Raw genomic sequence first — 23,291 nt, forward strand, 5'->3', positions numbered from 1 at the left:
TAACGCAAAGTTCTTCTGAGATCTGGCTTCATAACCTCTCCCTTTCTCCATGAATGGAATTAGTTATACATTTTAGCTTTGGTTTTTGAGTGTTGTCCTGAAGGGTTAGACAGTCTTAAGCTTAAAGCACCTGGAGTGTTGTGTCCAGTTTGGAGTTCCCTAGTAGAAAAAAGACATGGGCATTCCAGAGTGAGTCCAGCAAAGGACCGCTGAGATAATTAAGGGACTGGAGCATCTCTCCCATGAGGAGAGGCTGAGAAAGCTGGGACTGTTCAGCCAGGAGAAGAGAAGGCTCGGGGAAGTCTCGTCAATGGCTGTAAATACCTGATGGGGGAAGTAAAGAAGATGGAGCCAGGCTTTTCTCAGTGGCATCCAGGGAAAGGACAAAAAGCAATGAGCATAAACTGAAGTACAGGAAAATCCACTTAAACATAAGAAAAACCTTATCTACTGTGAGGGCAATCAAACAGTGGAAAGGGTTGCCCAGAGAGGTTGTGGAATTGCTGTCCTTGGAGATATTCAAAATCCAGCTGGACATGACCTTGGCAGCCTGCTCTAGTTGACCCTGCTTTGAGCAGTGGGGTGGGACTAGACAATCTCCAAAGGTCTTCCAACCTCATCCATCCTATGATTCTTTGAAATGTTTACTAAAATTCCTGCCACTTGGATTTTTTTTTTAATTTCTTTACAACTAAATCGCTACTAGCAATAATTCTGCTTATGAATAATCCCTTCAATCTAAAGTCCTTAAAGTATCTTGGAAACATTAATTTCAATCAACATGGAAATTGTAAGTGTAGTTAAAAAGATACACATCTCAGTGAGATTTAGTATCTGCCCATTTTGCAGGTGGGCAAGAGATGTCCAAAATATCAGAGACTAACCTATTGGCAGGGATGGGAGCAGAATTCTGGAGCTGAGTTCTATTTCTCCCTCTTCGTCAGCAGAACATACACCTGCTTTCTGATACTCACTTCTGTCTTCCCCACTTCTTGTATGGTACCTGGGAGGTTTGGTGTCCTCCATGATTCTCTGCCCTTGATTTTTTTTTTTCCTCCTCTTATCCACAGATTTGTGCTCCAGAACCTATGCTTTCACTGAGGAAGGTAAAAATAGCATCAGGTCTTACACAGCAGCAGCAAGTCTCTAAACTGAGAGCCTAGGTTTAAAGCCTACCCATGTAATTTGTAGACAGCCAGCAGAAATGCCTCTGATTTTAACAGTTTCCCCCTGTATTTCTGCACTGTTTTTTAAGATCATGATATTATTGGTGCTAGCAGTGCTTCCTGCTGATTGTTTACATACCCAGTTGATGCACTTAGCCCATGCAGTATTTGCCCTGTCATGGTACCAAAAGCACAAACTATTTCCTATCCTTTTTAGTTTCTAGTAATAGATTGATTGTATATAAGTATTTGATTCACTGAGTGGCAAAAATGCATGAATTCAGTGAAATAAAATTGGTTTCATATCGGAGTGTATACTAGTGAATTTAATTCCATAGCAAAACTGACCTTGAAAAGCTGCTACTAAGTCTTCAGATTCCTGCAGGAAAATGCTCGCTTCCTGAAGAATTTGAGCAAAAATTGTGTCAAATCAGGAATCACTTGATAAAATTTTCAATAATTCACATCCATTTAGTATGCTACTGTTTTAAGATTATATAAAAAGTAAGCACTCTTGCTCAAATCAGAGTTTTTGAGACACGAAAAAGAGCCCGTGACCTTTTCCTTTCATATGTTTCTATGCATACATCAGTATTTTCAAGTACCATTTTCACCTTTCAAATAACGAATTTTGTTTAAGCAGTTAAAGAGTTGAGCAATTAAATTAGAGTTGGAAACTTAAATAGTGGAGTAGATTTTGAAATGCAGCGTGCACCAACAACTTGCAGAACCACTGTTCTTTTGCACCACTGGAAGAGGAATGTACCAGAAATCTCTGTTAAAAAACCTGTCCTCTTGATATGGTTTTCATATCAAAGACAAAACGGGCTGTGAGAAGTGGCTAAATGTTACTGTGTTTACTTAACCTTCCAACAACTGAGGCATTGCCTGTCTCCTGTCTGTGTAGGATAACACAGCATTCTGACTGCACTTACAGCTTCTGTCGAAGGGCAGTAACATATCCATAACATGAGGTTAGTGATTGTGTGTTCAGATCTGTACAGCTGTGACTCTCAATCTGTGTGATTCCGGATGCCTGTCCTGAGGAGCTCACACTGTAGTCCAGGACTAAGAAATGAGGTTTGCATCGGCATGCTGCTTCATTGACAATAGGCATCTGAAACAGTTTAGGAACATTGCAGACGTGGCTGTTGAACTGAGTGTGTCCTTAGTGTATGTTATTCAGCAGCATTTAGCTATGAAGAAGAATTGATCTGTATTATTGAACAGCTAGTAATTTTGGTAACAGACAGCATACTTCATAGAAGGTAGCTGTGTAAATGAAAAGTAAGACAGCAAACGTTTAAATGTAGCTAGGGCTCTGAAAGTGAGGTAAAAATCAGTTTGAAGAAATCTGAGCAAAAAAAAGCAGAAAAACAGTATTTATAACTGAATGGACTTCTATGACTCACTTGGTGTACTTATTTCTAAGATGTATGTTTACATCTAAAGATTTCAAAATGCCTCAATTACCCATCCATATCATCTGCAACTGTTTTGTCCCCTTAAGGTCCTAATACTATTCGTGCTACCTTGAAAGACCGCCTCGAGGCAACCCTCAAAATCTGTTCTTCATCCAGATAGCAACTTTGCAAGCTGAGTCCCCTACACTCTCTGAGCTGCACCTGGGACAAAACTCCAGGGAGGAGGAAGGAAAGGAGCCCTCATAGTTTCTGTGTGCTCGAGCTGCTTCACAGCTGGTTTGTTCCTTGTGCTGGTGATAGCCACCCAAGATTGTTCTATTGGCAGCCTTGTCAGGGGTGTAACCATCCTTTTCTCATGAACTCTGAAGGATGCAAAAATTTCAAGTGGAGGAAGACCTTCAGGGAGTCAGAGATCTCTCTGTTCTGGCTCAAAGTTCCTACCATCCCCAGTTAATCAATCTGAATTGGATTTGAAAGTCTGGTGCCAGTATCTATTAAACAGTGTCAGATCATATGTTCAACATACTGTCAGTGGAGCAACCCAGGGATTAAATTAAAAGAGTAATTTAAAACATGGTTGTGTTATTCTTCAGTGATTTTTCCATTTAAATTGTATAAAATATGCTGCTACCTAGGGCATGCAGCCAAGAAGATGCAGGCATATTACCATAAAAGGCATCATTGAAAAGGCAACTTGAAAAGATGCAGGTAACAATAATGACTGAAGGTGGGGATCCAAGTTGTAATAAAAATGACTTTTATATCGAGTGAAAATGTCAGGCTTTATGTAAGCAAGGATTTAAAAGCCTGTGTTGTTATTACCTAAAGTAAAACCCACAGTTACGGCATTTTTTCCTCCTGCCATTTCATAAATGTCAGCATAAGGTTTTTATTTCAGGGGTTGTGGAAGAAATATTGTGGATTAAATGCAAAATGAATGTTTTTACCATTTGAAATATGATTGGGTAACTGGGTGCCTGCAAAAAATTACTAATTAAAGTTGATTGTAATGGGATGTAAACCAAAATGGATTTATGTTAATTATAGAGGCTGATAGTTGATTTCTAGTGATCTAAATTACCATGATTAAAATTATTTCAGCTGTTAGTAAAATTTACTAATTTGCTGCAATTTACCATTAAGTCCACCATACAGAAGGTAAGCCTGAAGGTTCCTGATGCTTATGCCTTTTCTTTGATTCCTTGTAAATATCAAATACTTCTGAAAGAAATGTCATTGATATTTCAGATTTGTTACCTTCACATTTTCTTTTTTGACATTTGTGTGACATAGCCTTTGTCCAATTAAAACATACAGACCTGACATTTCAGATGCTTAGGCATAAAAAGTCATCTTTGTCTACATGCAGTAATTGAAACTTTTGAATTTTGGTCAGAGTTTTCTTTTAGGTGAAAATCAGATGGTTTTGCTTGCAAGTTCTGAACTGACCACTCCAACACCCCCAACACCCCACCTTCATACCTTCCCCTTTCGCCCCTAAACTGGGTGGTGGTTTTATAATCTTGAAGCATGCCATTTCAAAGGCAGAGGACTCCATTGTTGACTCCAGTATTCCAAGGTGAAGTCACTACCCAGTATAGTAAGGCTTATAAAACTTGATAATTATCATACACACCACAGGTCCAACCTGAGACTGAGTGCAAAGAAGGAAAAAATTTCACAGCTACTGAAGCTATACAATAAACAGTGAATCAAGAGCATTTACTGAAAAAAACAGATGTAGCCACATGCATCACCAAGTAACAGGAACATACTGAAGAAAACTGTTAAAATAGATTTTGCTCTAGTACGGAATATATTTTTTATTCCTTGAAATCTTTTCTTCTCCAAATTCTGTTTAGTAGCTATTTCTTCATTATTTAACCAAGAAGTAGGCAAACTCCACAGAAGAGTAGGACGACCTGAAATACTCATGTTAAATCTAATTGGACATAGGTGGTGTTACAACTGAGGTAAGGGAGAGGCATTCTTATGTCCTTAGTTTGTTAAAACTAAACACTATCCATAGTCCGAAATCTAATATCCCATATTTAGTTAATCTTTATTTGTGAAGCCATTTGTTTGCCTTTGCTGTGCAATGAAGATTTCTCTCTCTTTGCAAAATTAGTTTCTTCAAGTAGTTTCTTGACACATTTTATTTACTCTGTCAGAGATGCAAATATCACCTATAGAAACACATTCATCAATAGGAGACATAATACTGTGCATGCAGTAACAGGAACAGAGGAACAGAGCAAGTGAGTTAATGAATGAATGGGTTAATGAATGAATACATTAATAAATTTACCTTTAACCTCCAGAGATTGCAGTGTAAGTCTTTATTCTGTAAACAAGTGCATAAAAGTCTCACAGTCTGCAGCCTCAGGGTCCTTTCCTTAGACTGCAAAACAAAGAAAATATCCAAAACACAATTCACCATGAATGAGAATTTCCAAGGAATAGCAGCCTGGGATGAAGATGGGGGGTAGATCAGGTTAGTGCTGTACTTCATTCAGTTTATATATTAATCATGAAGAAATTAGAAGGGAAATTCATACTCCTGATCAGAGGGTGATTTCAGTTCCTTCAGAATGCGTATTGCAGCTTTTAGGAGCTTCAATATTCTCCCACTAAATAAAGACATTTTTCCTGGAAAATGAGCATCTTTGTGGAACTTAACAGGGTTGTGATACAGCAGTATTGATACTGTTACTGGTTTGGCATGTAGAAAGTTCAGAGTAGTTTGAACATTTGACTTTCTGTAATGAGACAGTCCTCATAAGGAAGCTGTGTGGTTTTTACTGACGTTAGAGATTAATGCCACCTATGTAAATACCAGTAGAAAATCTGTTTATAAAAGGTGTTAAACACTAGACTACTCAGGAGTTAGGTACCAGAGGAGATCTACAAAATGCAGCCAAGATTAGAGCTAGGCATGATAATGATACTTCTCTGCATATCCACATATTACTGTATTAAAGGGAGTATAATGCTTTAGGTTAGAAGTGCCAAAAGATTAATTATTTTAAGCTCAGGACAGTGAAAGTTGAAAGTTAAATATATTTAATATTGTCAGCAGTTTCTCTCAAGTAATTGTAAGAAAAGACTTTTCCCTCAGTTTTAGATTACCAGGATAACATTGTTTCACTCCTTTAGCTAACCAGTGTGCCACTTGATCTGTACATGTGGCATTAATAATAGCCTTTAGCATGCAAACACAAAGCTTTTTATCTTGTTTTTATCAACAAGTTTGAAGCTCGGGGAACCTGTTTGAGAAATGTTCATGTTCAGAAGTAATTGGACATTGAGCGTTTATATCAGTTTAATTGGAGTAGTAATTTTTGGTAATTGTGTTCTTTTACAGAGGAACTCCACAGTCACTTAAGCAATTCAAGTGTAAAGGTACAACATGTACTCAGAAAAAGACAAAGAAACAGCTACTTTTACGATCTCATACTGAGGACTTCCTGAAAAAGAGAACACTGAAACAGAAAACAATTATTTGTCCAACAGTTTTCTCTGCTCCCACTGATATTGCTAATTACTGAGCATATTTGTGATTGAACATTTATTCCCCTGCAGCCAGGTTCTTTGTTAGTCTTACCACAGTCATAAAGCTTTGAAGAGAGACTCCAGACACAGACTCAGCCAAAATGGCCTGTCTCAGTGAGAGGGAATAAAGAAACTGTCCTAGAGCTAAGGTCACAGCTTTCTTCAGCATTACCCTACTGATGCTTGCAGGCACTAGGATCCAGGAGATGCTTCTCCTCCACCCAACCCCATTGCCTGTGTTCACCAAGAAAAGGCTATTTGGGGATGGCATCCAATGGATGGAGCTTTGAAACTCAAAGGGGATAATGGAATACATTCAAAATTGCAACTTCATCTGACCCTTTTCTGCCCAGTGCCAAGAGATTATGTTTCCCCCTTCTGTGTCCTTCCTCATCGTCTCTTTCCCTCATATTTAATCCATAAACCTTTCACACTTTCCTCCATTACCATGTTCCCTATGCTACTTTCAAAGTCCTGTTCCTTTGCTTCCTGTAAAGTTTTAGTCATTTTAGTCTCTCCACAATAAACTTTCACCTCTACACAAGCATCTTTCCCCAGAAATGTCAAAAATAGCAAGACATTTTGTGCCATTGCATTGCTCATTGAAACTGTGTATAATTAAAGATTAATAGAAATTTTTCATCACAATGTGTTTTCATTAGAAAAAAAAGTTAGAATAAAATTGCTATTATTTGCTTAGATTTCAGAAAATGTTCTACTGAAAAAATTCAAAACAAAATGCTTTATGTTGATACTTGGTGATATTTGTTAATTTTGGAATTTTGAAAATTTGTGTATATTGGCTTTGGTTGAAAAAGAATTTGTGACATTCTGAAGTGAATTTTCTAAAATTGATTCTCCATAGGCAGTTTCCACTTTATGGGATATTTTGAAAATATTTTGCATTGAAAATAATCTTTAGTTTCAAACCAAAAATATTCAAGTTTTGACCTGCTTGTTATATCCTTTTCTTCCACTCTGTATTATTAATTGGTTATTTACATTTTCAGTTCTTAAGAGCAGAAACTCTTCTTTGTACAGTACCCAAGACAGTGGATTCTGTCTTTGTTCTCAGGGTTATCATAATAAATATGATTTGAATAATGATTATTTGATGTAGAAATACTTGGGTGAGAGTCATTGTCCTGGTTAATGCAGGAGGTAAAGTCAATTCTGTCATGATCCTTTCTGATCACTGATATGAACAAGCTAGTGCTTATGACACTATTGTAGCTTTCGTAAAAAACACATTTTATGTCAGTCATATTATGAAGGGATGCATCACCAGTTCATTATATCACTCCTGATGAAAGCAGTCATGAAAGCAGAATAAAATTTGCCAGTAGGATAGAACTCTATGTTTTGATGTAGTACCAAGTAGGAGAAATCAGAAAAAGCAGAGGACAGTTTATTTTATTTAGTGATGGTGTTCATACATTTTCTCTTAGAATTAGGCTTCCTTTTGAGTGTGGTACAATTCCAGAATTTTTAAAATGTCTCTGTGATCTAGATCTATAAGGCAGCTTGTATTTGGGGAGAATTCTTCTATTTAGCCAATCTTGAGTTAAACTGGGTTCCCAGCATGCACACTGACAGCCAGATTTCTGGCCTCTAAAACAGGGAGCACTTACTGAGCTCCATCTTTAAACTACATTTCACCTTATGTCATGGTTGAGTAACTTCACTGCAAACATTATTTCTGCCATATTCAGTTGTATGTTATCTATGCCATTTTATATAAGCACATAAAAAAGAAACTGGTTATCACCCTCAGTTAAATCTGATCCTCTGTAATGGCATAATGTCTAGATGCCAAATAATTTCATGGTATTTTTATTGTTCTCGTTAGCTTTACTGAAATGGAGCCAAACAAAAGGGTATCTGGTATCTGAGTAATGCGGCTTCCCACCTGGTCTCCAGGCGATACAGACCATTCTTAATGTTAGTGGTAAATATATTCTACTTTGTTTCAAATTGTTTAAAGAGAGAAGATTTTGTAAGAAAAAGTATGATGAAGTTAGTCATTTCAAAGTTAGTATTTTAATGTATAAATAGTTTTTCTTGCTCTGGCAGATAAGTGGTCTATTGAAGCTCATCTAAATTATTTCTTGACAGCATAGTGTATTCAGATGGGATGACAAAGAACAGTTAGGTAAACATAGTGGCTTTTTTTGGTAAAACATTTCATTTCAGTCTGTTAGAGGCAGCTGAATCAGGTAGCCCCATAGATATGAGACTGCTATAGGTCCATATCCTCAGGTTCTGCCAGTAGTGAAGCTGAGCAGCTGCTCCCAATGGGTGGGCACACGGACACAATAAACACACTCGGAGGCCACACATATCAACAAAAACGTAACATATACATTTACACATATATGTGTGTATTGCACAAAAAAAATGGACTGCTCTATTAGTGTCTTAGGTGCTCAGTCAACCCAGTAGCTAGCCCCAGATCCTCTGGTCTCCCCAGTTGCGGGGGAGTTGCATATGAGCCTGGAGGTTTGCAATCCTACTCCTCACTGGCTAATCCAGCTGCAAGTTCACTAGCATCCAAACGTACCCACTCAGAACAGAGCACATCCATACAGAAGAGTTAGAAACAGGACTTAATGAGAATATAGGGTAGACTAGGGTGATGAAGCAGACATCTCAGTCAGACAAGCCACCAGTTTACACTTAACTGACTCCTTTATTCCCCTTTTCACCTTATTTTCCCATGCTTGTTTCTTCCCACTCCACTTTGATCCCTTCCTTTCCTCCCCAAATTCTTTCCCGCCTGCATCCCTTAACAAGTGCTATACCTCCTTCAGTCTGTGAGGCATATGGGGAAGGGGATTTGTTTGGTTGGCTCCTCCTGGTGGGTTCCACACAAGGGACAATGATCTGACTGTGCTTTGGTAGTCTTAGGCGTAGCCGATTCCCTGTACCCCATTTTCACTGATCAGGCTGCTAGGGTTCCTCCCGACCCCTTCAATTTTTATCTGATCCTGTCCCGGCCTTTGTGTAGATGGTGATTAGCCTGTAATCGCATAGCCTAGCACAGTCTACTGGTAAATCTAAACTGCATCCTAAATTGCTACAAAATTTTATTGAAACAGATAAAGGAAAGAGTGTGCAGTAACACAGTATTTTACCATAGCTGCTATTGTTCTGTGTTTAAATGTATTGACTTAGAGTGTCAGTATCTGAGTCAGCTAATACAAAGGGTGATTTTTTTTGCTCTTTATGTTTTAGAAATAAAGTAGTGATACTTCCAGTAATATACTAATCCTGGAATTCTCTTCTCTCACAGATTATCAAGTGATCTGACATTCATGAAAGAGAGGGACAAAAATCTTCCTCGCACACATGAAACCTTTAGGTAGGAAACTGGACTTTATATTTCATGACTATGCTATGTATAAATAATATTTAAAATTATTATAGCAAGATAATGACTGCGGAGTTGGCCTTGGTAGCTGGTAGAGATGAACTTCCATCATATTTCAAGAGCAATTTTCAAGTTCTAATGTAAATTCTAACTTTCAAACTCTAAAATTTTACTCTTTACAGCTTATGCTTTTCTTGTGTGTAAAAGACTGCTGTAAAAATAATAATCCTGAAATTATGGCTAAATGTACAAACCACCAGGGAAGAAATAGAATATTCAGGAGCCATGAGGCTGGTAGAAGAAGATTGCTATTGTTAGCTAAATCATGTTTCATTGGAAAAACAAAGGCAGTAGAGGTGGTATTCAGAAAAGAAAAAAAAAAAAGAACTAGTAGGAAAAGATCAGTTTTTAGCTTTTGTCATGTTCCTAGTATAAGTCTGAGCAAAGTACTTGATCATTCTCTGTCTTGGTTCCCCATCTGTAAAGTAGGGATAATGGTGCTTTCTTCTTGTTGTCTTGGCTTTTCTTGTCAGTTGAGATGTTGAGAATTTTAAAAAGAGTTTCAGGCTCAGTTCTGTAAAATCGATAGGAGTTAAGTGCATAAGTATTTTGATGGAGAAGTGTCCTATTTTCAAGAATCTGGGATTTCATTATTTTTCTTTTCAAAAAATGACTTAATTCTTCCAGACTGAGGAGCACATCTCCATGGGTGAGAGAAGTTGTTCCGTTCATCATCACGTTGACTGCTAATCAAAGGAAGGACTACAAAGGGTCATTAGGAGACAGTTTGTTTAAGAGAGAAATTTAGGAAAAATATATTAGAAACCCTTATATAGGCTTTTCAGGTGAAATCTAAAAGAACTTGTAGGTGCTTCCAGTTTATGCAACACAGAAATATGAAGTGCTTGGTCCCAAGAAATTAACTGGATGCCTAGGTTCCCTTACACAGCCAACAGCAGGAACTATGCGTCCTCACAAAGCACTCCACAAAACCTATGTGATAAAAGTAGCCGTCTGGAATCAGTCACAAGAAATTCAGATCAGAGACATGTCTGAACTCCCTATCTTCTCTGGAGCCTATATATCTCCATGAAGGCTGTACTGGATGCCTGAGGGATTCAGAATTTAGAGACTTCCAATTAGGGCTCATTCAGAGAGGGAAAGCAGAGCTCTGGTCACACTGCACATCCACAGCTTTTAATTCATAGTATAATCCCAACCATCATTGTCATTCAGAAACACATCCAGTGATAGCGATGCCCAAGTCTTGGCTAGGGACATATATCAGTGTTGGCATTTGAGAACTCGGTGTGGGAAGGCAGGCTCATGCAATGTCCACAGTATAGTTGAATGTATGGCCAGTAGGATTCTGGATGGTCTAACAGACTGCCACATTCTTCCTTTAGTCTCTTCTTTATTTGTACTTTGTTTCATACAACTGTAGTTCAGCCTTTCAAATGGTAATGAACTGCAGTGTTTTGAGACTCCTTAAACTGCCTTCCCCCAGGCCTGAAAGACGAACATTGTTTATCATCATAACTAGTGGGAATGTGAATCTTGTTCAGTACAGATTGGTAAAATACTTTCGGCTTTAGATTTCTTTAGCAGCAGAAGTAAAGCTTGTGATGCACATAATGTCATTGCCAGCGGGTGCTCTACAGTTGTTACCCTTCCTGCAAGCCTGAAAACACTGCAGATAGATAGAAAATCTTTCCATCTGTACAGAACTGAGTGAAGAGTTCTCTGTCAATCTCAAGAAATTTATCCATCAGCATAGCCAAGAAAGAGAGAGGAAAGAATGCAAGAACTAGAACTCAATTAGGACAAGGGCATTTTTCTCTCAACTCTGCTCCACAGCACCTGATTTCAGTATTGGTATTTAACTTTCAGCCTCATCTAGTAGCATTGCAAGCACAGTTTTCAAACCTACGATTTCATAATATTATTAATTGCGGAGTAGGGTTATTTTACAGGAATATCTAGCAATTCTGTGCATTCTAAAACCCCAGTAATGGTTTCCATTTCCATCAAGGCACACTGTTTTCTGGGGTGCAATGTGCAGCTGTTGAATACTATGTAACAGCTGTGTTGAAAGGGGAAATTCAACTATAATGTCAGAATGTAACAACTTAGTTGGAATTAAATCAAAACATTCAAAAAGAAGGTGTATGATCTTTTAATTACCAGTTACTCAGCCCTTGATTTTGCATGACATTCTGGCAAATCAACATCCACTGTGTCGCTTATAGAAGAATGCATTCAGTCCTAAAAGTAAGGCATTCCCTCACAGCATCTTCAATAATGCTCGTTACTCTTTTATGAAAACATTTTCAAATCTTAGATAGGGGGGACACACTTTTGATATAGCTATGACAAAGTGTGCATTGTTTTTTCTATTAAAGCAAGTATTTTTTAAAAACAAGACATCTCTCCAGAAGCCTTATAAACATTATTTGAACCACAAATACCAAGCACGAGGCAACCATGGAAACATAGGCACTGGAACAAATGGAATATGGTTAATATGCCTGGAGCCTCCTGGCCACTGCTCTGCTACTGCTTACATTCCTTCAGAAAGCAATACAAATATCAGAATGAAGCTTTCTAGGGTGCTTTTAAGCATGATTGTAAAATAAACAGAGGTTCTGATAATTCTTTAATAGAAAATATTTTGAAAGCATTAAATCCTGAATGTAAAATAGGACATCCAGTCATCTCGTACTTCTGCACAGTTTTCTAACTGGTAATAATTCAAGGTATTCAACTTTAATTGAAACACTGGCCTGGAAAGCATATATTGGATCACCAAGTCCAGTCCTCAGCTATCACAAACAACCATGTTATATGTATTTCATAATACATCAGACTACCTGGGAAAACTAAATGGAATTTTTGTGTTTGGAAGTCTATTCCAGAAACTCACTGTTGTGATGGTAACATTTTTCTCTAATTTTCTGAGCTAATTATGGCCATCTATTCCTGTTCCAACATTTGCTAGAGTTTACCCATTCTTTTTTTCCCTCTTCTAATACTAATCTCCTGCTATGTTTATAGAAGACAACCATCCTTTTGTGGAGTAAAAAGCCAATTCTTTACATCGTCATCATGAGACAGCCTCTGTGTCCCCTGCTCATCTTTGTAGCTGTGTTCTAAATCTGTTCTAAATGGGTTAACCTGGAGGTTTTTTTCCCAAGTACGGGTGACCAGAACTGTACGTAAAGTTCAGTCTGTGACACTAATAGGTCCGTATTCCTCCCCAGTATCTCTCCTGTTCTTCTTCACAGCCACATTACAGAAGTGCTTCATGATCACCTCATCTTTAAAAAACAAATGCTCCCAATGAAAAATACTTGTTTTTAAATGCATTAATTTCATCCTATTTCTATTAATTTGGTTCTTTAGCTCTGCAGTTTCCAAAATTACCCCATTTTCCTTGCAGAGTGCTCTAATACAGCTCTTTCTTAGTGATGCCTCTCTCTTTTGTCATATTGACAAATTCCATTCTTTTACTCACTGCAGTCAGTTTCTCTTATCTGTCAGTTCTTCACACAGAAAAGATAGTCTGTAAAAGTAAAAAAAATAATCATGGTACCACTTCCCTATAGGGAAGCAGAGTATGAGTCTGAGTTTGAAAGACCTGTATTTTGCAAATGTTCTAACTATTTTTAGAAATAATAAAATATTGTAAGTGGTATCATATGTACACGAAATAGTTACTGTTTATGGATCGTTATTTCACCTTCACTTGAGAAAATGTGCCTTGTTCTTGCATGAGCTTAATGGGGTGTGCTCCACATGACGTAACACCAAGTTTTCAGCTCATTTCTGAAGGTAAACACTAACATTTGTGCTTGCTGTTTGTTTACAGTCATAAAATTTGCATGTGCTTACACAAACCTGGAATTTATATTTAAATGGTTTGCTCTCCACTGACTGTATATGCACAGATTGCTGTAAGTGAGCTTAAAACTAACCCAGATGCAATTTTGCAGCCTGTAGCTCAGTTACATGCGTGAAACATGCCTGGATATTCAGAAGTTGCATATGGAAACATAGCCAACTGTTGTTGTTCTCCTCATTGTCCACAGTAAACATGTTTTAGATTCAGTTAAATTAACTGATACTTCATTTGCCCTTGCGCTTGAAAAGCATTTGTATGCTGGGGGATTATAGTTTCTTGATACAGAAAATGAATTGCATAATGAAAATTGAGTCATCTGATAAACCACAAAGTATTTTTCCTTAGCAAAGAGACAGCTTGATCCCACGCTGTGCTACACTGAGTGGGTTTCAAGTACACAAGTACCTGTCAGATGTGCTTGGTAGGAGTGGAAAGCTGAGGTAAGGAGCTTCCTATTTAGACAGTAAAGTGTTCTTCTTTAGTTTCAAAGAATGAGGTTTGCTACCGAGAATCTAATAGCCGACTCCAGTCACCATCTCCAAGCAGGAAGCATGTTGGTGGGAGAAGCAGGAGGTTTGATTTAAGTCATTGTGTCTTTTCTTCAGGCTAAGCAAACAGATTTAGCAGCAACAGGGACTCCTGATCACCCTGAGCTGTAACCTGAATTCTGAGGACATCTAGTGGTGTCAGCTTGCTACAGGGACCGGGCCTTCACAGCTGGTGGCTTCCCACTTGCACCTCTGTAATTCAGCCGAGTTCGGCAACACTGCCTCTGGCCTTTGCAGGCTGAAAAAAGAGGGATAATTGCATCCCATCTTGCTTTTTCACCTAATAAATTAACTGTGAAGTTACACTACTTTTTCCTTGGTTTATTTTCTCTGATCTTGGCATTTCCACTTTACTGCAAAACCAGACGCAGTAAAAATAATGAGTTGAACGCACAGAAAGAGTAGCATTCTTCAGCTCAGGTGATCCTGTCATTGCCAGTCCCAAACGTTCAGAAGTCATGAGGTTGGCTCAAAAATCATAAACTTCTAAATAAATTTTGGATATTTTCTGCTTGCCTGCTGTTTTCAGGACTTTCAAAGTTCAAATATGTTGAGCTTTTATTTATATCAATAGAGATAAAAGTGTATTTTTTGTTACTAAAAGGCTGATTTCTCAGGTAAATTAATAAGTCTAAAAGTTAGAGCTATAAGAAAAGCACCCAGTATCCCAAGATGCCAAATAAATATGCAAGATTTGTTAATGCTATGGAGTTGTAATCCCAGCACTGCTAACTGTTCAAAGACCTTCAGGAAGACCTACTTACTACTCTGTGATTTGGGTGTTCTACTTCTAAAGTGGAACAGTAGGTGTTGCTGCACCTTTTTGAGAAATAAGAAGAATCAGTTAGCTGCAATTCAAAAAGTACTTTGATCAAGCCAAGTGATACATATTACATGTTAAGCATTGTTACTGACTATTGCATGATGGTGTATTTTTCAGTGAGCCCTTGATCTGATATTTCCTCCTGAAGACAAGTTGACATCATGAAGCAGAAATTGACATCATCAGTTCGAATTATTTTGCTACTTGCTCTGACCACAGTGGGTCTGACTGGTAAGTACAACACTTTCTCGAACACTTGTTTTTCCTTGAAACGCTTTCTTTAGAGAAGTCTGAGGCTTTACCCGATCTATCCTGACCACCGCTGGAGCCTGTACATATTTAAATTACTTTATTCTAAAGTTTTGTATGGAGATTTTGAAAATGGCTTGAGTCCTCTTTTCTTTTTATAGTATTAATTTAATGATTATGTGGTGGTGATGATGAAAGGCACTCACTCCATCCCTACACTCACTCCATGCTTGTCACCTTCTTGAGAATTAGCATCATATGAATGGTAACACTATTAGAGATAATGATATGGAACTTTCATAAAATAAAGGCAAGCTTAGGTTGAAAAGCCATATGCTTTTCATGACAAAATGTATGTAAACTTATGTCGTATGTTCTTGGTAGAAGTTAATGGCAAGTAGTCTTAACAGGAAATATTCTTAAATAAATTGGGATTATTAGCAAATATTCAAGTACTTAATTAATACATTCAGGTTGCCAATACACAAAATACTCCATACAGCCCATGGATTCCTTCTTTTTATTACTTGTCTTACCTATAAGTTACCTAAGTTACCCCAAATATGTGCAGATAGTGGAATTTTGGTTCTGTTGCGAAGTTGAAGGTGAAATTTAATTTTAAGATGAACTTAAGATAAAAATTTTGGATATTTTTGGAAAAAACAAAAGGTCATACATCTACTTCCAAGCTTTTTAATTTACTTTGGAGATAACTGTACGCTTTTTAAGTTTAGGTAACAATGAAATTTTCATTTGAAAAAGAGAACTAAAGTAATTTTAGTAGCTATTTTAGAAGTTTGAGGTAAAATATATTTACGTTTCTGAAAGTTTTGATGCTTTCTCCAGGCAGATTTATTTGCCAAATTCAGTCCATAGTTTCAAATAATTTTATTGTCCTCGAAAAAGCATTCCTTGCTGAATATATCATTCAACAATAACACCAAAAAAACATTGTCCAACTCCAATATAACTAGCTGTACTTCTGTACTTCCCTAGGTCAATCATACCCTGGAAGACCTAAGATAATAAGATGTCGTTCTCTAGAAAAGGAAACCTTTTCTTGCTGGTGGAAGCCTGGCTCAGATGGAGGACTTCCTACCAATTACACCCTGTTGTACAGCAAGGACAGGTAACAAACGGTGCATAGGTATTTTGTAAGTGATCAAGTGATGATTAGGACAGAATGAGGGAATGATAACATTCATTTATAAAGGTGTTTTTATGAATCCATGTTAGATAGCCAACAAGGGCTACATGAGACTAATGGCTTTCCCTTGTTGGAAGAAAACATGACCACTACCAGTCCCAAACCTTCAGCCTGTCTCTGCTGAAACTCCTCTGACCTAAAATCCCACTGGTCGAAAGACGTGCTGGGAAAGGTGTACTTTGTCCATCTCATCAGGAGGCGCACAGCTTTTAGCTGAATGGCCTGCTTCTCTGAGGAGGGGAGCATCAAGGCACCACGGGGGGGCCATGGGGGCTCCCCTGGGGCAGCAGGGCAAGGCCTCCATCCAGGGCCCACCCCACCGCCCCAGCCAGGGAGCCGGGCAGGCTGGGGACAACCCAGCCCTGGGCATCAGGCACCTCCCTGGGGACGGGACGGGGACAGGGACAGGCTGCGGCCGGGCTGGGCCAGGACGTCAGCCCATGGGACGGGGCTGGCTCGGGGGGGGCCCCCACGGCTGGCAAGGGCAGGGCTGTGGGGAGCTGGAGACCAGCCCTGCTGCGGCGGGCTGAGATGGGGGCCTGGGACCCGGGCGGCGCACGGGGAGGCCCCGGGGAGGCTGGGCAGGGGCAGCGAGGGCTGGTGGTGCCCTCGGGGCCCTGCCGAGGAGCTTGTCCGTTACCGTGCACGGCAACCCCCCATCCGGAAGAAAGTCACTAGAGAGCCTTCGCTTCCCCTGCTGGATCTGTAGCCAACCTCGTGGTTGCCAAAATGGAGTAAAATCAGATGTGGGTACTGCATCTCAAACGTTACTGGTCTGGTAGAGTCTGTGACTCCCTCATCCTGTTTAAGAATAAAATCCGTATATGTTTAGCAACTTTGCTTAACCTGTGCTTTTTTGTATAGCTGCCCTTTCTTCCTGAAAACAAGAGGTCTCAGAACTGGACCAAGTAAGCAGGGAGGCTCAGAGATTAAATTTCTTTGAATAAATCCAGCGAGGTTCAGAATAGATAAGGTCAAGCCTCAGACTTCCCGGCTTCAATTAAACAAACTCCAAATTATTTGGTATTAATTGATCAGGAAAGATGCAGCCTTTACTGAAGTTACCACTCTCAACAATGACCTCAGAGCTTTTGTTTTATGAAAGTCCAGATGTTGCAATCTCAGTCAAAACAGAAATTTTAATGAGCATTTTAAGTCATACCTATCACAGCCTAGAACAGTCCTGCGTGGGGATGGATAGGAGTGCTTATCTGTTTCATTAAATCTGCTGAACACCAGGCACTGCCAAGCACTCCAGATCTGGGACAGAGTTGCCTTTCCCAGCTCATTATCTCTCAAGTACAGTCCCCTTCCTTACTCCCACCTTTTCTTTGTGAACTGGAACAAAACTGCCTGGCAACTAAAAGACCTTGTTATTAGCAGTGCATAGAGCCCAACAGTGGGACTAAAGTGCAGCTTTGAACCCTCTCAGCTGGTGCTTAGGGTTTGTGCTGTGCTTTACATCTGGGGTAGTAGTCTGTACTCTGACTACATCACCCAGTTCAGCTTTAATTAAGTACAAAACAATCCCTGTCCTAAAACAACGAAGACTTATATAAAGGTAATAGGTAAGAAATCGTGAATTAATCAAATATTTTTTGTTGAGACAGTTGTGATGATGATCATGTTAAAAAGCAGGTAAATTAATGTCCTTCTGAAAACAAAATAATCAATAAAACACTCCTCTGCCATAGGGCCCATCAGGTTACTTCCCAGGGGAAATATGTAAAGAAACTATTTAGTAACTTTTCTTCTTTAGTCAAAGTGAATGTGTTTAATTTGCCTTTTAAGTTGCTTTTAAACATTTTTAAAAATTGCCTTATGCTGTCTCTGGAAATTTGTCTTTCCATTCTTTTGTTGACATTCCTATGTATAAAAAAGGGGATAAAAGCATTCATCCTGAACAACTGCAGTAAAAATAGCAATGAAGCATTTATGGTAGTAGCATTTGACACTCACTGAAATGTTTCCCAGAGGTGGGATTATATATAGGTTTAAAGTTAAACATTTCAAATTTCTTTGCTGAACCTAGGCCATTACTAGAATATGATCTGCTTTGCTTCATTTCCTAAACTTTTAACTTTTTAAATCATTTTATTTCAGTGAAGAAAAAATCTATGAATGTCCAGACTACCGAACATCAGGTCCCAATTCCTGCTACTTTGATAAAAACCACACTAATCCCTGGACAACATATAATATCACTGTAATGGCAAGGAATGAGATTGGATGTAACAGCTCAGATCCTCAGTATGTGGATGTGACCTCCATAGGTAAAAAGGGAAGAATGAAATGGAAAAAAACTAGTTGGAGATGTATGTGGTTTTTGATCCCAGAACAAGTAGTGGTAGAAGACTTCTCTCCTCATAGTGTGAAACTTGCTATGGAGGAGTGTTTATCTACAGATGATCTAAAATATGCATTTTACTTATAAATTAAGAAACTACATATTTTATTGTTATTTTAACTTTGGCTGAAAAATTGGCTCCAGTTTCTAGTTATCTCCAGTATTTCAGTTAGACTCAATGACAGTTTTGTAGGTTCCTAGCACTGCAGATGATAAAACTTTCAGATTAGGTTAAGCTACCTAAATTTTCCAGATGTAAACATCTTTGTGGCTGCTGGCATTGCAGTCTTGGGAGGGTAAAAATAACTGCCTAAGCACTCTGCGGGCTTTTTGTAGTATTTCGTATTCCTAACACCATACTGCTTTCTGCATATACATAATCTACACATTGTAATGTTAAATGTACTTTTTAGCTATGAAATATCTGACATTTTAATTTTGCAAGAGTGGCCTAATGAAATTATGATTTGCATTTCCTTAGCCTGACAAATTCAGAGTAAAGTCTAAGATTTGCTGATACTGTGGTAAATCAGTAGCCAGCTAAACATTATTAGGGAGAAAGGAAAAAAAGGCTATTGTACTATTCCCTTACAGAAGTGCTGAATGATCTGAAATTAATGTGGTGAAATACAAAACCATAAAGGAGGTGCCTTTTCTGAGAGAAAATTAAGTCATTAATGGCAAACTTTTCATTTATACAGTTCAGCCAGATGCTCCTATGAACCTCTCTCTAGAAACAAAAACATCTGCTAGCATAATGCACCTTTGGGCAAAATGGTCTCCACCTCCATTAGCTGATGTCAGCTCTAATTCACATGTATATCACTATGAGCTACGACTAAAACCTGAGGAAAAGGAAGAGTGGGAGGTAATGGAAAAATATATTTATTGTATAAATGCACTTTTCAGTGAGTCTTGTCTGAATTTAACTGATATTGTAAAAGCTTTAGTTTCTGTAAGGATAGAAAAATTAATGTAACCAAATCTGATTAAAGAAAGAAAAATACTGTAGTGGTTTGTAGAGACAGTGAAATTCAAGGTATTTGTATAATTATCCTAATGTCATATACTAAAAAAACCTATTTAGTCCACTGACACAACATTTAATTGTAAGTTTTGTCACTGTGTCTGTTCCCAAGTGTCACAGTAAAAAACTGCTCAGATCATGTAGTTTAACCCAAATCAGGATCAAAGCAGTTTATTGATTCATTAAGATATAATTAACAAGCTATCCATTAACTATGCAGTCAAGGTCAGTATCAGCAGTACCACAGATAAATCACAATACTGAGCACTTAAAAACGTTAATAGACACCTGCAAATTTATAAACACACTTCTGTAACTAGTCCCAGAAATATGCTATATACAGAAATTCCCCTCACCCAGGAAGGGTAGGTTACAAGCACACCCCACCCTCCTGGGAGTACAAACTCCCGTATTTACACCTGCTTCTGCAGGGGACGTGGATGCTTTAACTTAATGTGAACCCACATCCCTTCTTACAGTCTACTAAGACACACATCAGTGAGAAATGACCCACACGGTCACATGCATACACCTAAGTGTGGGTTCCTACATGCTGCAGCCCACACTGTCTGGATTGCAGCTAATCACAGCATCAGAGAGAGAGGCTGCTCTGTCTGGCCCAGACTGCTGGCAGAGCAGCTTCTGATAGCATCAAACTAAACTTCAGGACTACTGAAATTTCCCATCTTCCCCCACTATTACAGATTTTCATACTTCTTCAATACTGCTTTTCAAGCTAAAGCTTTTTGTTTCCGAAGTCTCTCAGTTATTCCCTAGTTACTATTTAATTGGGCTGAAAGTCATCACCATCATCCTCTTCAACATGATCACTTGGGGGCAACCCCCTTCTCAGAAAATTTCGGGTGTCCTACTCACACACACTATTTCCATTGACGTTCCCAGCTGTTGCCATTTTGCTAGGAGTGGGCCACAGTACTCCTACAGCTGATATACCAGGATAAAATATCATTCTTAAAGTCATAGTCAGATGGCCTTAATGCTACCTAAATTGTTGATGCCTTAATGATGGAGAAAGCTATGGGTCTTGAAAGACTTCTGAAGAGAGATTCAAAGGGCCTGAGGAAGGCACTTAGTAATAAGCACTAAAACTAGCCACTAAGAAGCATTGCACAGAGGGTTTATCTGTGAGTTGGACTACCTGTAGTGTTCCTTGCATTGTGGATCTGATGGAGTACTAACTTATAGGAAGTCTATACTTAAATATGTTCTTGAGAACATGTATCAGAATCTCAGTGTCACTGAAGTGAGTTTTTCTGTTAAGTCACCACCTTTTCCTCTTTGTAATTCACATCTTATAAAATGCCCAGCTGAAACCCTTGCCTTTCAGAAGTCAGTGACACAAACCTACTCCTTTATGGTTTATTTGTTAAAGTGGGCCAATTCTTTATAACTTTTCCGTCCATTTTCTTTTCCAGACAATACCTGTTGGAGTTCAGACAAGGTACAAAGTGAATAGGTTACAAGCTGGGGTGAAGTATGTTGTCCAAGTCCGTTGTATGTTAGACCTTGGAGAATGGAGTGAGTGGAGCTCCAAAAGCTGCATTCAGATCCCCGATGGTGAGTGGATGATTGCTGTTCTGTTAATTGCTTTTAAATTCTAGCCAGTTCAGTGTTGTGAAAGGTGTCTAAATAGCAGCCCTGAAAACCCAGTTCGTCACACGATACCTCATAGTACTGGAGAAGCAGCTTAGTGCATTGTATTGGGTTTGTGTGGCAAGGTTTTGGTAGTGGGCGTGTTACAGGGGCGGCTTCTGTGAGAAGCTGCTGGAAGCTTCCCCTGTGTCCAACAGAGCCAATGCCAGCCAGCTCCAAGACGGACCCACCGCCAGCCAAGGCCGAGCCCGTCAGCGATAGTGGTAGTGCCTCTGTGATAACAGATTTAAGAAGGAAGAAAGTTGCTGGGACAGACAGAAACGGCAGCCGGAGACAGGAGTGAGAACATGTGAGAGAAACAACCCTGCAGACACCAAGGTCAGTGAGGGAGGGGAGGAAGTGCTCCAGGTGCCGGAGCAGAGATTCCCCTGCAGCCCGTGGGGAAGACCATGGTGAGTCTGTCCTCCTGCAGCCCATGGAGGTCCACGGTGGAGCAGATATCCACCTGCAGCCTGTGGAGGACCCCACGCCAGAGCACGTGGATGCCCGAAGGAGGCTGTGACCCCGTGGGAAGCCCACGCTGGAGCAGGCTCCTGGCAGGACCTGCGGATCCATGGAGAGAGGGGCCCACGCTGGAGCAGGTTTGCTGGCGGGACTTGTGACCCCGCAGGGGGACCCACGCTGGAGCAGTGCTCCTGAAGGACTGCACGCCGTGGACGGGACCCATGCTGGAGCAGTTTGTGAAGAACTGCAGCCCGTGGGAAGGACCCACGTTGGAGAAGTTCGTGGAGAACTGTCTCCCGTGGGAGGGACCCCACGCCAGAGCAGGGGAAGAGTGTGATGAGTCCTGCCCCCGAGGAGGATGAAGCGGCAGAAATAACGTGTGATTAACTGACCGTAAACCCCATTCTCTATCCCCCTGCGCCGCTGTGGGTGGTAGGTAGAGAATCTGGGAGTGGAGTTGTGCCTGGGAAGGAGGGAGGGAAAGATAGAAGGTGTTTTGAGATTTGATTTTATTTCTTATTACCCTACTCTGGTTGATTGGCAGTAAATTCATTTTCCCCAAGTTGGGTCTGGTTTGCCCGTGACAGTAATTGGTGAGTGATCTCCCTGTCCTTATCTCGACCCACGAGCACTTTGTTATATTTTCTCTCCCCTGTCCAGCTGAGGAGGGGGAGTGATAGAACGGCTCTGGTGGGCACCTGGTGTCCAGCCAGGCTCAACCCACCACATGCATCTTACCACACTTGGTATGTAATTGCGTATTTAGTCTTGTTGATCCACTCAGGATCCTCTGCTGAAACTGGCTATAACAAACAGGCTGAGATTTACTAGGAAGTCACTTCTGATACAGGTGTGCCTAAATAATTTATTGTTCCTGTCCCTCTATTTAAAAATGATGTTGATTTCATCTGTAGCTATAGATATGAGATATATATATATGATTGATATATATATATAGCATAGTAATGGTACTTGTGTAAGAATCATTCATTTGTTCATTAGTAACTGGACTGAAAGCACTGCCATGTCTAACAGAGCATAACACTTGCAGCTACCACCACATGGAAATAGTTATCTGTGTTTTGTTGGGTTTGAGTGGACACATTAAATATGAATGACATCATATCTTGTTGTCAGACACTTTCACCAGGTTGTCTCATACCTTCCGTCACTAATTGTATTATTCATTATTTGACATGGAGATTGCTGAAGTACTGTTAATAGAAAAATATTTTTTAAATGTTCCATTTTCAGATCTGCCTTAGGCAATTAGAAATTTGGAAAATCAATGTCCCTACTCTAAATAGTAAAAAATATATATTATTGATGTAATAGGACCATATTTTGCCACAAATACATAACTGCAGAAGTTCCAATCACATCAGGGTTTGGACTAGCATCATCCTATTCAAAATTTAAGCATTTTGCTCTGCCCTACTCTAAGTGCTTTGCTTCAGACTATGAAGTCTTCATCAGGAATCCAAATAAGTATAAATTGCTTGGCAGCAATCAGGCAAGTAGCCTGAGTACGGAGCATAACGTCACTTTACAAGGAAATG

The 23,291-nt window shown here is 39.4% G+C and overlaps 1 protein-coding gene across 9 annotated transcripts in view; it reads left to right on the forward strand.

The window, feature by feature from the left end:
• Positions 1-23,291, forward strand: part of PRLR (prolactin receptor) — a 164,656-nt gene that overhangs the window by 100,173 nt on the left and 41,192 nt on the right. For 8 of the 9 annotated variants that reach the window (XR_008233382.1, XM_052776183.1, XM_052776182.1 and 5 more), the window contains 6 exons: positions 9,435-9,503; positions 14,902-15,015; positions 16,030-16,162; positions 18,344-18,513; positions 19,289-19,455; positions 21,051-21,192. Coding sequence is in view for 8 of the 9 variants with exons in the window: in XM_052776183.1 (XP_052632143.1) it covers positions 14,946-15,015; positions 16,030-16,162; positions 18,344-18,513; positions 19,289-19,455; positions 21,051-21,192 (682 nt within the window). In the remaining variant the exon portion in view is untranslated. The remainder of the gene's footprint in view (positions 1-9,434; positions 9,504-14,901; positions 15,016-16,029; positions 16,163-18,343; positions 18,514-19,288; positions 19,456-21,050; positions 21,193-23,291) is intronic. The other variant, XM_052776187.1, reaches the window with a different exon arrangement.

This window comes from Harpia harpyja, chromosome Z (assembly GCF_026419915.1).
Source record: "Harpia harpyja isolate bHarHar1 chromosome Z, bHarHar1 primary haplotype, whole genome shotgun sequence".
Taxonomy (NCBI): domain Eukaryota; kingdom Metazoa; phylum Chordata; class Aves; order Accipitriformes; family Accipitridae; genus Harpia; species Harpia harpyja.